General features: G+C 39.5%; 1 protein-coding gene across 4 annotated transcripts in view; it reads left to right on the top strand.

Moving 5' to 3' along the window:
• Positions 1–1,889: 1,889 nt before the first annotated feature.
• POGZ (pogo transposable element derived with ZNF domain) overlaps positions 1,890–14,279 on the top strand; it is a 49,897-nt gene continuing 37,507 nt past the window's right edge. For 3 of the 4 annotated variants that reach the window (XM_067569648.1, XM_067569649.1, XM_067569647.1), the window contains exons 1-2: positions 1,890–2,158; positions 13,922–14,046. In XM_067569648.1, coding sequence (XP_067425749.1) covers positions 13,923–14,046 — 124 coding nt within the window. In that variant the 5' untranslated portion in view covers positions 1,890–2,158; position 13,922. The remainder of the gene's footprint in view (positions 2,159–13,921; positions 14,047–14,279) is intronic. The other variant, XM_067569650.1, reaches the window with a different exon arrangement.

Raw genomic sequence — 14,279 nt, 5'->3', positions numbered from 1 at the left:
GAAGATTAACATGCATTTTTCATGAATTCCAGGATAATAAGTGGCCTGCTCGCAACAGGTGAATGCCTCATAAAGGTGGTCCATTTGGGCAGACTATTATTCACCAACTTCACAGGAGTGTTGTGAGAAAACATAAGTTAATGTTTTTAAAGTGCACTGAAGATATAGCTATTTATTAATAATGGTTAACAAATATATAAATTAACTCTTTACTATTACACAAAATGTTTAATTTATTTTATTAATGCATTATTGTACTGTACTGATAAATGGAAAATAATGATACATTTATTGTTAAATATATATTCCTATTAACAGTGTATGATTTGATTACAGTTATATGTATTATTATTAGTTAAGGATACTGTAATTGTATGTGGTTATTAATTATAAAATGTATTACTGATTATTACATTTACTTATTAATTATAAATGTCATTACTATTATTAAGGATTTAAAACATTTCATGTGTGTGTGAGAAATCTGCTGGAAATAAAAAATCCCAATCCAGCAAGATTCTTTAAAAAATTCTTAACTTTAAACTCTGAATAGTCTCAATGACTATACTGGGATTAATCACATATTTAAAGTTAGGCATGTGCTTAAGCATCCTGCTGAACAGGGCTTGTATAGCCATTTGGGCTCTGGCTACAGATTAGCCATACACTCGCTCATTCCCATGTTAATGTGCTTGAGTCCTGTCCTGCAGGATCCCCCATGAAGGACAGCAGAGGAGTTCATTTCCTGGTCCATTTATTCCTTGGTCTCTCTGCTCAAGAGGCCCGTGAGGGAAAGAATTAGTGCCAAATACTGTTGGAATTATGGGTTTTATGGAGAGGACATGAAATCTTTTTTTAACTCCAACTCCTATCACAACAGGCCCAAAAATATCTGTTGGTAATGACTTTTGGTCTTGATTAACTAAAAGGGATTCTAATTCTGGCTATGTCACTAATTTCCAAAAGTAGTTACCTGCTACAAGCGTAACTTGAAGTCACATACGCACTGCTAACCACAAAAAACTTCTATCCACTCCAGGCTGTAGATTTTAATCCCAACCACATCAAAAAAATGTTACTTGTTTTGGTTGATGGGTTTGAATCCTGTGGCTACACCGGTAACAGGAGGAGGAGGGAGGAAGGCTGCCATTACAAGTTTGAATCCCAACCATTTTACCACACCACCAGATAACTCTCTCTTGCAGGTGAGGAGTTCTAGTGCTAGCCATGTTGCCAACCACCCAAAAGCCATTAACCACTGCAGGTGGTGGGTTTGAAACCTAGCCACGTTGTTAAATGTGCAAAAGTTAGTAACTGTCGCAGGTAGTGGGTTTGGGACCTGGTCATATCGTTAACCATGTTAAAACATCCATACCTGCTGCAGATGGTGGGTTCGAGATTTAGCCATATCATTAACGATGCCAAAGCCAGTATGTGATACGGGCAACGGGTTCGAGACCTAACCACATCATTAGCCATGCCAAAGCTGATATGCGCTGTAGGTGTTGGGTTCAGGTCCTGCCTCCAAACTCCCTTTATCATCTGTGGGAAAAGTTAGGATATCAGCTTGGACCATTAACTACTTAGCCTCTATCATGCAGCGCAACCAAGGCAGATGTGCTCACCATGAGGCCCTTAAAAGATGGCACAGGTTACCCCTTGCCCTTCCCCCATCTCCACCTTCCCAATCATTTCTTGGACCTGTGTGAGTAAGAGCAACCCAAGAAACAAGTCCCCTTCTCTAGCAATCCAACCTCCGCCCCAGAGAATCTCCAAATAATTTGTGCCTCAGACAAACTTCCCCATGACAAATTAGGGTGCGCCTGGCTCCCAATGATGTCACCTCAGCCAGCCAATCAGAGAACGACTTTGAAGCCGCGGAGGAAATGACGTCACTGTATCCCTCCGCCGGCCCGGTCCCCTTTTTGTGTGTGTGTGTGTCTGTCGGTCCCTTCTGTGTGTATCAACCCGCAGCTTTTTTTTTTAAAGGGGGGCAAAAATATTGGGGGGGAGCTCATGCAATCTGCCCTCCTCTCCCGGCCACTTCGCCCTGTAAGAGGTGGTGTGGGGTGCGTGTCACTTTAAGAGCGTGTGCGAGCGAGCCAAGCAAGCTCGGCTGAGGAGGCGGCGGCGGCGGCGGCGGGAGACGGAGAAAAAGGTGAGTTGGCGCGAGTCCGTTATGTGGGGGGGCGGACGCTGCAGAATCAACCAGACTTGGGGGAGTCGGGGAGAGGGGGGGAAGAGGTTGGCGGCGCGCGCGCACGACAAGAATGCGGGTGGCCGTTGGTGGTGACCGTTGGAACCGGTTCGAACCGCCCGGGTTTGGGAGCGGGTGGGGGTGGGCAGCGCGCGCCGTACACAAAGCGGCCGCCAGACGCGCTTAGGGGGGAGGGAGGAGGGAGCGCGAGCTCCGGTGGTGGAGGGAGGGATCGGGGTTCCTGAGGGGAGGGGGAGGAGCTGCTCCCGCTGGGCGGTGGAATATCTACTCGCTTAGTCTCGCCTTCGCTGAGCTGACTGGAGAGGCGGAGTGATCCGCATACCCCCTCCTCTCTCTGAGGGGAGGAGAGGGGTGATGCGGTTCTGGCTGCTCCCTCCGCGCCTTTTCTCCCTCCCCCAGGCTGGAGGCGAACATAACGGGTTAAACACTGCACAGCAGCAGCAACCCATGAGCTGTCCTAAAGTACCTCCCCCGCTTCTCGCACGCTGTGTTCCCGTCCCTGCGGGGAGAGGGATTGTAGCCTCGCTGTCTCCTTGCCTCCCACCCCCTTCCTAGGGCTGCTTCTGGGTGGGCGGCCATGTTGGGCACAGGGATTATTTTCTCTACCTTTTCTTCCCAAGTAGCCACAATAAACGGAGGCTGGTTTTTAATAAACGGGGCCGGGAGTCTACTTAGTTGCCCCTCTCAGGGTGAAGGGGTCCTTTGGCCTGCCTGCTCCCTGTAACCCCCAGAGTGAGCCCCCCCTCTTTGCCTTCCCACATCAAGGGGGGTCCTCTTAATTTGCTCCCCACTCACTTCAGAGAAAGCAGATGGGGTCCCTTACCATGGTCTTCTCTCTCAGAGGGTACCCCTTGGCTTGACTGCCTAAGTGAGGGGCTGCCCTTGGCATGCTTGCTGTTCCCCAGAGTGGAGGGGTCATCTTAGCATGCCAGCTACTTCCCTCCACGGAGTGAATGGTGCCCTCCCCCCTTCCCCTCAGCCTGGTTACCTCAGTGAATCTGGGGTCCCCATAACATGCCACTCCCCCCAGTGTGAGGGGGAGCCATTTAGTCTCCCCACTACTTGGAAGGTGAGGCTTCCTTTTGGTCTGCCCATCACTTCCCCTCTTTAGAGTGTCTGATATGGCTGGGTTTCTGAGATACCTCTGAAGCCTGAGATTCGGGCATCCTTTAAATGGCGTGAAGAATATATGGGGATGGGCTACAGCATCTCACATGCATGAGCTCTCTGCTTTATGAACTTGGCAGCAGTGTCTGACACCAAGTGGGATATAAGTGACTTATTCTTGGGGGTGTTGCTACTCCTTTTGGGTGACATTCTGCAGGCATTTGAGACTAATGGCCTACCGCTATATCACATCCCGCTATCTGCTGTCCAGCAACTTGGAAGTCACAGAAATAAACAAAATCTGCCTCACAAAGTGTATCTCATTGCACATTTCTGAATTGCACGTAAGTGTAATATATATCAGTGTGAATTACACAAGAGACTACCATCCACCCACTTCGCCTCCAGCCAGTGCTTAATTTGTGCCAGGGCTGAGCCCTGGCACCTCTAGACTTGGCAGGTCATAGCCCTGGCACCTCTGGGCTTGCTGCCTCAGTAATGAATGTAAAAAAATTACATGAGTCTTGGCACCTCTTTCATTACAAATTAAGCCCTGCCTCCAGCCCCTAGCTGGAGCCCCAGTCTGGCTTGGTGTTCTGCAAATGTTAAGGTTGTCCCCCCCCATGCTTATAGTATGGATACATTTAGAGTGACCAGATAACAAGTGTGAAAAATCAGGACGGGGGTGGGAGGTAATAGGGTGCCTATATTAAATAAAATAAAATAAAAAAAAAAAGCCCCGAATATCAGGACTGCTACTATAAAATCAGGACATCTGGTCTCCCTAGATACATTGTTAGACATGAGCATCACAAATGCTCAAACACTAATTGTTCCCCTTATCTTTCAACTGTGTCCATGTAGGCCTGAATCCACAAAGAGCCCCATGGAAGTCAGTGGGGCTCTGTGAGGGTCAACCTGCACAGAGCCAGTTGCAAGATCAGTGCCAAAGGTGATGAGCACGTTTATAAGAACCTTCTAGACTGAACAGACTTGCAGCTCATGGGCAGGCCCAGTCTCCCAGCAAGCCTCTCTCCTAGCTTGCGTCACTTGAAAGCCTTTAATAAAACATGTAACAAACCAAAGTGATAACATTTGTAGACCTTTTAATATGCCCTTTAAAGAGATCTTAGTAGCCAGTGAACTAAAATGAAGCACGTCAGCCAACAAAAAATAAATTTGCCTTGCCCTAGAGGAGATAACTATTAGACTCCGACATATCAAACAACTCCCTCCCCACCACCTACTTCACCTGAGGTGCTGTAAAAAGGGTCAAAATAGTCATAACAACAATTAAAACACATAAAACTCATTGATTCTTTGTCTTTTCAACTAATATTCAGTCTAGTATTAGTTTTATATCCAATATGCTGTCTTGGCAAAATGCTCCTTGAAGTCAGTGGGCATTTTGCCAGAGTAAGGATTGCAGGATTTGTCTCAATAGCAGAAGAATATATCCTGCCCTAATCATGGGATTAATTTATTATACGTTATTAAGAAACATTACAGCGCGATCAATTATCATAGCTCTTACAAAGATAAAACATGTTTCCTGCCCCTGAATGCTTACAATTTAAATAGGGGGGGGTGACAAATAGAAGAAAAGAAACAATATGACTGTTCAGGTGAGGGGAGTGTGTGGCGGTAAAAAGGGAGATGGGATGGAGAGAAGAGGTGGTGGATTTAGAGGAGGGAGCGGGGTTGACTTGATGCATTTATACGTTCCATATATGTCTAACATTCTCCTTGTTAAAGAACCAAATGAAGCATCATTAGGATTTTTTGTTATTCAAGTGAGAGGGTTAATTTTTTTTAAGTTTTATGTTTTTTAGTAAATGGGGAAGAAAATGTAAGTGGCCATTACATATTAATGCAGGTGATATTTTTTCACACAGAGAAAAACAGTGGAGAAATGTTAGCTGGGATATATTATAAGTGCTCTCAAGTTAAATCTTTGATAGCTAATCCAGACTGGTGTAAAAAAAGGGTGAGGAACTTGTTTGGCAAGGAATATGCACAAAGTTTATATAATTTAATGTTAAAAACCAGTCTTCTGGAGTACTGGTAATCTTGGGTTGAATCCTGCAGTTCTCAGTCAAAACTCACTGGATTAGATTCTGGACCAGTGGAGGGACAGAGAGAAGGCAGTTTGTGCATCTGCTAATTTAACCCTATTGCTGGCTAGGACAGCCCAAATCATGCATCTGCTTCAGTGGCCCCTGTGGGCATTTGTGTAGGCACAGAATCATCAGAGCCTGGTTCTGTGCTGGGCATGCCTTCTACCCTTGACACACCTCCTCTCCTGTCCCCGTCCCAGAATACCCCCTGTTTTAGAGTGGTTGCAAAGATCTCATGAAAAGGCCTTCACTTGTTCTATGGCTCCTTTGAACCAGTTTACATTAGTTGGCGTAAAGGGGTTGCAAGGCAAAGTTGAATCAGGCCCATGGCTTTCAATGGATATTTTGCCTAAGGATTACAGGATTTGGTCTCTTGTGTTCAAACTGAAATTATTCTGCCATATTGCTTGGGGAGAAATGAATCCAGACTTTTAAATCAGGGTTTATAAATTTGCTATGTTGTGTTTAGATTAAATTACATTCCTGTTTTACAGTTATTTCTATGACTGGCATTCAATCTTAAATTGCAAACTGTGGGTCATGAGTATAGGGTCCCTGTTGGAATCAATGCAGAGTTTTATCTAAAAAATAAATTAACATTATGATATGGCCCAATACTTAGAGGGATCATCCCTGCAGGTTCACTTGTTTTAAAAGGTAACTGCTTTCATTTTATACCCTGTAAATCCACATGAAGTCAAGTACTTCTAACCATGTTTAAGTTGTATTTGTGAATAAAGTTTTTAAACTAAAATCAGTATTTGTGAGCATGGGTGGTGGTGAATGTTGTTTAAAATGACATAATTTGCAATCTAAATAATGTTGAGTGAGGCAGTATTAACTAGTGATTGGGGCAGGTGACCGGAAGTCAGAGCTCCTTGATTCTCTTTGATGCTCTTCTGTAAGTTACTATATTTGATCCTAGGCAAGTCAATTCACATCTCCTTGTCTCAGTTTCCATCTACAAAATGGTTATAAAAATACTTCGCTACTTCATGTGGGTTTTGTGAGGATTAATTAATGTTTGTAAAAAGCTTTTAATTTCTGGAATAAATGACACTATAGAAACACAAAATATTATTTAATCTTTAAACAAAAGATTGTTTTTTAACCACCTATGTAGTAGGGTAGAAATTCACTTATGATCTGATATTGTGCCCCCCCCCCGACTGGTGATGATGTTACTATTTAGCAGAAAGTGAGCCACCATCAGTGGCCTAACAAGTGCTGATTTATATAGATTTTTTTTTTTAATTAAAAACTTTATTTAAAGCTTATATACCAATAGCATGTCCTGTCATGCAAGCTTTCAAGAACACTGTAGAGAGAATCTTGAATTTGCAGCTCTTTAAAAAAGTGTGTGTATGTGGGAGAGTAACTCATTTTGTGTCGATTAATATTGAGTTTTGAGAAAAACAGTAACTATATAGTCTCATGATTTAGATATCACTTCAGTGAGCCAAAGCTGTCTTATTCTACAGCTGTCATGTAGAATCCAGTATCCACAGGTGCTTCTGATAATGGAACATATTTGGGACCTAATTCTCTTCATTTACTTACATCTGTGTAAATCACTACCAATTACATTGAAGTTAATGGAGTTACACGAGGGTAAAACTTCTATTAATTGAGAATCAGGCCCTTCATTTGTGGCCTTTTTTGGTGGGATTTGAATTAACTGAATTTTGTTTGGTGAGATGCTTTTGAAGATTAAAAACACCACTAAAATTTTAAACCAAAAAGAAAAACTCATCTTTCTAGCTCTTCTGTCAAGATTTCTGGAGAAAAATGGCACTTCATAATTGTTACATTTTTTTAATCTAATTGTACAGGATGGCAGTTCATTAATTAATGAATACAATTGGAGCCTAGAGCAGTTGCCAAATTTCAGTTGAAATTAGAAAAGAGACCAGCAGCTTTTTGCTGCGAGGCAGGAAGAAAAAAAGACCTTCCTCAAATTTAGGGTAATCTGTCTACTTGGATGCAAATTCAAATTTTTATTGTTGGCTCTCCACCAGTGAAGATAGCTGTTTTAGCAGAATGCATAATCAAATGCTAACCTTTTAATACAAGCACATAATGATCATTGACTTAATGACTTTTCTTTTTTTTCCTTGTGGTAAAGATGAATATGAACCAGGTTGGTCCACATAAACCAAAGGGGCCATATTTTGTAATAGTGCTAATTAATTATGTATAATTAGTACATACTGGCTTTCAACATCATGAAGGTCTTTTCCCATGTTTCAACAGACAGTGGGGGGAAATGCACCTACAATATTTTATTTCCTGAAGTATATTTAGCACTTTTTTTTGGGGGGGGGGGCATCCATATTTGCAAGCAAGCAAGCATTTACCAGATATGAGTTGAAAAGCTAAATGTAGAGTATTTATTACTGGGACTAACCATTTTATTGAATAAGGGCTTTTTACTTACAAAAATATTCAAGATCAAAGCTATGAGAAACAAAGCTGCTACATTGTAGAAGAGAGCAGACATTTTCTTAGTTGAGTTGATATGAACAGATGAAATGCTATGCACTTAATTCAAGTTAATGTCAAAGGAAGCTTGTAACTACGGTCTCCTTAGAGTTTTGTCTTAGCATTTTTTGAATAATTATGAGCTGTTGAATTATGTATTAATAATTTTGTAGAAATATTTCCTCAATATGATTTTAAACTGCATAATTTTTACCTTATTGGATAGAAATACCATGCATGCTTTAGTTTACAGATCTGTCTGTCTGTCTTACTATATTGATGGGCACTTTATAAATATTTATCTAGGCACTGTTGCTCATTTAGTACCGAGTAATATGACTCCAGACAAATGGTTACTGTTTTACGTGTCACCATTCTTTCACCATCTCAGAGGAACTTTATCCAAGAAGTATTACATGGCATTCTTTTCTGGATGTTTCTGAGAGGTTGAATATTTAAAATCACAAATATGTGGGCATTGGTTAATTGAGACAATGTCCTACTAGAAACATGCGTAGATCAATGTCATGTTTTTGGATTTTTCAAAATAAGTTCAAATGTAATTATTATAAATTTGTACCAAATGAGAAAGCAAATGGTATTTAGGACATGTTGAGTCTTATTTTTCCCTGCTATACACTGTTGAGAGATAGATAGATAGATAGATTGCCGGAGAGCCTTCTTTTGTTTTATTTTTCAGGATGTGTTTTCTTATCTTTTGTCATCCAGAAATTATTCTTATTTTGAATGAGGGGGAGTTTGGTCTTGTAGTTAATTCAATGGATTAGGACTATGGAGACCTGGATCCTATTTCTGAGTGTGCCAAATACTTCCTCTGGAATATTGGGCAAGTCACTTTGAGCCTTAGCATCTTTTAAAATGAGGAGAATATTTCCCTACCTCCTGGGGTTATTAAGAAGATAAATATATTAGTAATGTTTCTGAAATGCTTCCATACTATGATGATGAGTGCTTTGTAGTGATATTTAAATAATAGAAATAGAAGAGGTGATATAATTCAACAGAATAATTTATTTAAGAAAAATAATTTTCCCCTGAAAGTGATATTGGAGCTGGTACCACATTGTAAGAGAGATCTTCACTTAGTATTTTATGAAAAATACTTGTCTCATTCATTTTATTGGAATACAGAAGTCTAACATAACTCTAATGTACAAGTGCATGATGATGAATTATGGAATTTTTTCCTAATAAAATTTTGACAATTAAGAGACTTATATTTTTACCAATCAGCTATTCATTTGTTTATTTTCCCATTGGTTAGTAGGATTTTTATTAACTGAACAGGCTTATTTTAAGCAAATGTTTGTCTGAGTTCAGTGAACATATGAAAGAAAGGTTTACTGAATGGGCATGCGCTTAAATAGATGTAAAGGCTGTTCTAAATTTGAATAACTTGTCTGAAATAGTATGTTAAATTTATGAACTTTTTGTTCATTTTTATGTCAGGAGAAAAAAGAGTGAACTATTAGGGTGAATTGATCATTTTCCTTAGTATGGACTGTCATAGCAACAGCTACATAAATGCACCTGCTTGTTATTTTCTAGATGTGCAAGGAAAACAGTAGTAGCCATTTTGTTGATGAATGTGTACAATTTTAAATCCTCATCCTGTTCTTTTTCTTTTACTTACCTCTTAGTGGAGTTCTGATCTGTCTTTGGCATGTACCTTAACATACAAGACTAGAGCTCCTGGTATCCAGTAAACATTTTTTGGTTAAAAGAGGAAGAAGTGAAGAACAAAGAACCTCAAAAATAGATGTAATGAGTAAAGGCCCAGTCTTGAAAACCCTTACTTATGTGAATAATCCTTGCTGAGACATGGCAGGTCATAGCAACCACAGATTCCCTTCTGCCCAGGAGCCACGTGCTTGTCAGGCATGCTGGCCTCCACCCCATCTCCCCCCAAAACATTTTGGCTCCCCATATCTGCTTCTCTGCTTTGGGCACTTTTCCCAAGCACTAAATCTCCCCAAAATATTTTAAAAACTGATGTATACTGACATGCAAATTATTTACTTAATTAATATGAATAAAATGTCACACATGGAGCTGCACAAAATTTGGCTGCTATGTTCTTGTTAATTCAAGTCATCCTTACAAACTGTTTGCTGAGTGTTGCGGGTGGCTGGATGGATCACCGACCTGGTTGGGATCACTGGATGTATTAAACACCTTCCATTCAGGCTAAATGAGGGAACCATTAAATGATCCTTTGTTTACTGATAATTGATACAATGGAAACCATCACCGATGGAGGAGCAGCATGGCAAGCTGTGACTGAGCCATGCTGGCTAAAGGGTCTTCCTGTAGGCTGAAAACAAATGCAGGCTGAGTATTGGGGCAGATACTTAAGGGGGTGTGTGAGACATGAATGTGCTTGTGTGTGTGTGAGAGAGAGAGAGAGAAATGCAGAGAGACAGCTAGAACCAGCATGGGCCTGAGAAAAGCTTAGGAAGAAAGCTTTTGGGTTAAATGGTTACTGGAAAAGGGCTTGAAACTGTGAACAAAAGAAACTATCTTCTGTTGTTTGGTTCCTCCTGCATTCAGGGAAACAGAACTTTGGTGAAATCATGTTTATTTACAAAGAATGTACAAACATCTAACTCCATCATCAATTTCTCCTCCTAAAAGAAACAGCCCTCAGAACTCTGAATTTTGGCTACTAGTCAAGCCAAAAAAGGGATAACAATACTGACTTGAATGGGCCTTTACCAACAAAAAAAAAAAAGAGAGAGAGAGAGAGAGGAAAAGATTGGGTAGTACATGATTGATCCAACTCTACAGAGGTCACATGAGTAAAGTTATACACAAGTGTTTGCAGGACTGAAGCCTAAATAAGAGTATAGACAAGGAAATACAAAGGATACAACAAATCCTCTGTAATTATATAAAAAAACATAAAGAAATTCAAGAGAGTTAGGTCAATGTGGTGGTATGTAGTTAAGCATGAAAATCAACTTCGGAAAAGTACTAAACCATTTTATCTTTTAATATTAGTTCATAGAACTGATTAGAGGCTTAACTAGGTCACATAGTTTTATTCAGAATAATATCAGTGTCCCTGGCTTTTCCCCAGTTTCATATCTGTATGAAAGCACGGTTCTGAAGAAAACAAGCTGTTGCACATGACTAGAAATATGGGATTCTTTCTTTTATTATTCTTAAAATGTATGATTACATTTATTTAAAAATATAACTGGGAAGTGACAACTCTTTGCAAAATTAATAGATTGATATAAAATAGGCATTAAACCTGAAACAAATATCTATTAGTAGGAAAATAGATTGTCATTACATATTGTGAGAAGTTTATAGGGCATATATCTGTGAGCGTCTTTATTTTAAAACAAAAACAAGAAAGGGGGGAAAAAAAGCAAAATGTGGCTTTTGGTGTAAAATGTAGTGTTCATGTTTGATTGGGGAGGGAAAGACGTAAAGACTGGATACACTGTTTCAGAATTGTAATTTTAAAAAAAATTGCAGATACTCATAAGCAATCAGGACTGAGAATTTGGATGGATTAAAAACCATTCTAGTTTAAACAGTTGCTTTAGACTGAGTTATGTCCTGAAGTTTGTGAGAGAGATGACTTCTGTTTGGCTAGAACTTTGTGTTGGTAATGACACAGTGAATGACTGCAGTTCAGTGATCTGATTTACACTTACAGTTTAGTCCTACTGTGATTACTTAATCCATGGTATATAGTATAAAATTTTAATTGTTTTACAACAAGTTTAATGAAAACGTTGTTGGTCTGTATTTAAGCATTCTAGTCAGCTCTGTTTCTGTGACTATTGATAACACAGATTGTCTGTAAATAAAATGGATTACTTTCTTGCTTGTCTTCTATTGTCAGATGTTTACTTTGGCCAATCTGTCTCAGAATGTTTCTCATCAGATTTAATGGCTGTCAAATGGTAGTAGAGATGACAAAATGCAATCACAACAGTCTCCTCTTCCACCAAAACATAATCAAGAGGAGAAAAATCCTTTCTAGAAATGTAAAGTCTCATTTAGCTGTATTACAGATCTGCCACTTGTTCTGCTCTCAGTCCTTTCAAGTAGGTCTATAATAAATGGAAAGGGTGATAAGTTACATCATTAAAGCAGTCTTCAAAATGAGGAAGTAAGTTTTCATGGTACCCTATTTAAAATCTCTAATTTCTTTTTTTAAAAGTGCAATGCAATTTTTGAAATTACTGGGTTAAAGATTTCTAAATGTACCATGGAATTGAATTGAATTTTTTTGGTGAACCACATAGAGATGGAGTGTAGAAATTGCTAATTCCTGCTAGATGAAACTGTGCAAAGATCGTGTATAAGAAAGTTGCTTCCATTTTGCTTGGCCCAATGGCCTGAAAGTTATCCAGGTATAAAGCCTTATTGGAGACCTATATGTAGAACTAAACAGTAATAATGAAAATCAGCTTTTCGGAGGCCTGATGCTGACACTTGTCTTACTTTTTGAGCAGGGACATTCTTTGTGATGCTAGAAGCCACTATCAAAAACTGTAAAAGGGTTTCCATCTTGTTTTAATACTGGTTTGATAATCTGAATGCTTAGTTAACAATTTAAAGATGTACAATCTGTAAGTGTTAGTATTGTATTCCTATACGTCACAAGTCTAAATTAAGTATAACCACACAGGAAAAAGACATGGCCATTGCTATAGACAGCTCAGTGAAAACCTCTGATGTGCAGTGGTGGTCAAAAAAGCAAACAAAATGTTAGGATGAGTAAAGAATGGAGTATATAACACTGAAATATAATACCACTATATAAATCCATGGTATACCTTCAGCTGTATTGTTCTGTTCAATTCTGGTCACCCTATCTCAAAAGACATAGAAGAAATTGGAGTTCAGAGAAGAGTGACAAAAATGACTAGCGGGAAGGAGAGAGTTCCACGAGGAGAGATTAAAGCGGTTTGAATTGTTTATTTTAGAGAAAATATAGATGAGGGGACATGACAGAGGTATACAAAATGATGAGTGGTGTGGAGAAGGTAAATTAGGCACTTCTATTTACGATTCTCATAATATAAAATCATTCAATGAACTGGAAAGGAAGACTGATTTTTAAAAAAAAGTGGATTTCCTGTTAAACTAGATTATAATCAACATGTGGCACTCATTGCCACAAGGGAACATACTGGGGAGAGAGATGGCTGTAGCAGCTTGCTGGGGAATTAGCAGATGTGAATCTGCTAGTTGGGAGCTGAGGAGAGTTCTGGGCAGAGGTGGAGTTCAATAGGGGAGCAGAGGCCTACATTTTTTTTGTGTGCACATCTTGTATACATTTAAAATTGAATTTTTCAACCTGCAATTGTCACCCATACTGAGGGTGGTTAGGGAGTGGTCAAAAACCAGAAGACAGACCAAAAATCATTATTTTTTAAAAAATCAGGGGATGTTAAAAAAAAAAAAAAAAAAAAAGAGAAATTTGATGAATTTGGGGATTCTGGGTCATGATTTTTTAGCTCTTCAGGGTTGGCAGTACTGTAACAGAGAAGTAAAGATTTGATATCCTGATGTTTTAAGGTAGAAACAATTTTCTTTTTGAAATGGGAACAGCCATTTCAAGTAGCATGTGGATTAAATTTTAAAACACAAGAAAGAAAAAGGAATTTGCAGTTCCAAATTTCACATTTTCCCCCATCCTGTGAAGAAATAATGGACTTTACTAGTGGATCTGGAATTAGGATTCTTTGTCTTTATGAGACTTTTGCTGTCTGACAAAACCTAGTTTTCTCAACATCCAGTAAAGCAGGGGTTCTCAAGCTGAGGGTCGCAAGGTTATGATGGGGGTGGTCACGAGCTGACATGCGCATGCTGGTACGGGTGGCATGACATGGCATGGCATGGCATGGTGGGGAGCAGAGTTGTCACAGCCCTGGAATATTTTCAAAAGAAGTCCCAGCAAAAAAGTTTGAGAACCCTGCAATAAAGGGTCTTTCCTCTTTTCCCTTTACAGGATGGCAGACACAGACCTTTTTATGGAATGTGAGGAGGAGGAGCTGGAGCCATGGCAGAAAATCAGTGACGTGATTGAAGATTCTGTTGTTGAAGATTATAATTCAGTTGATAAAACTGCTACGGGTAATAAGCTATTTCAGTATAGAGTTATGCAAGAGATGGATGTCATAGTACAGTATTTATATTAAAAGGGAAACTTCATTGATTAATTATCAAATAATAGATATATTAAAACATTACTTTTCTGAACAGTTAGAAATTCCTGATTCATTTCACTAGTTCCATAACTGAGAATAGAGCTTTCATATGGCTCAGTGGGAACTGACATTCTGGAGGTATTTTAGCAGACTGGACCT

Source organism: Emydura macquarii, unplaced genomic scaffold (assembly GCF_026122565.2).
Source record: "Emydura macquarii macquarii isolate MOO-44397 ecotype Brisbane River unplaced genomic scaffold, CSIRO-AGI_Emac_v2 contig_2924, whole genome shotgun sequence".
Classification (NCBI taxonomy): Eukaryota; Metazoa; Chordata; order Testudines; family Chelidae; genus Emydura; species Emydura macquarii.
This window is presented reverse-complemented; position numbering and strand designations above follow the sequence as displayed.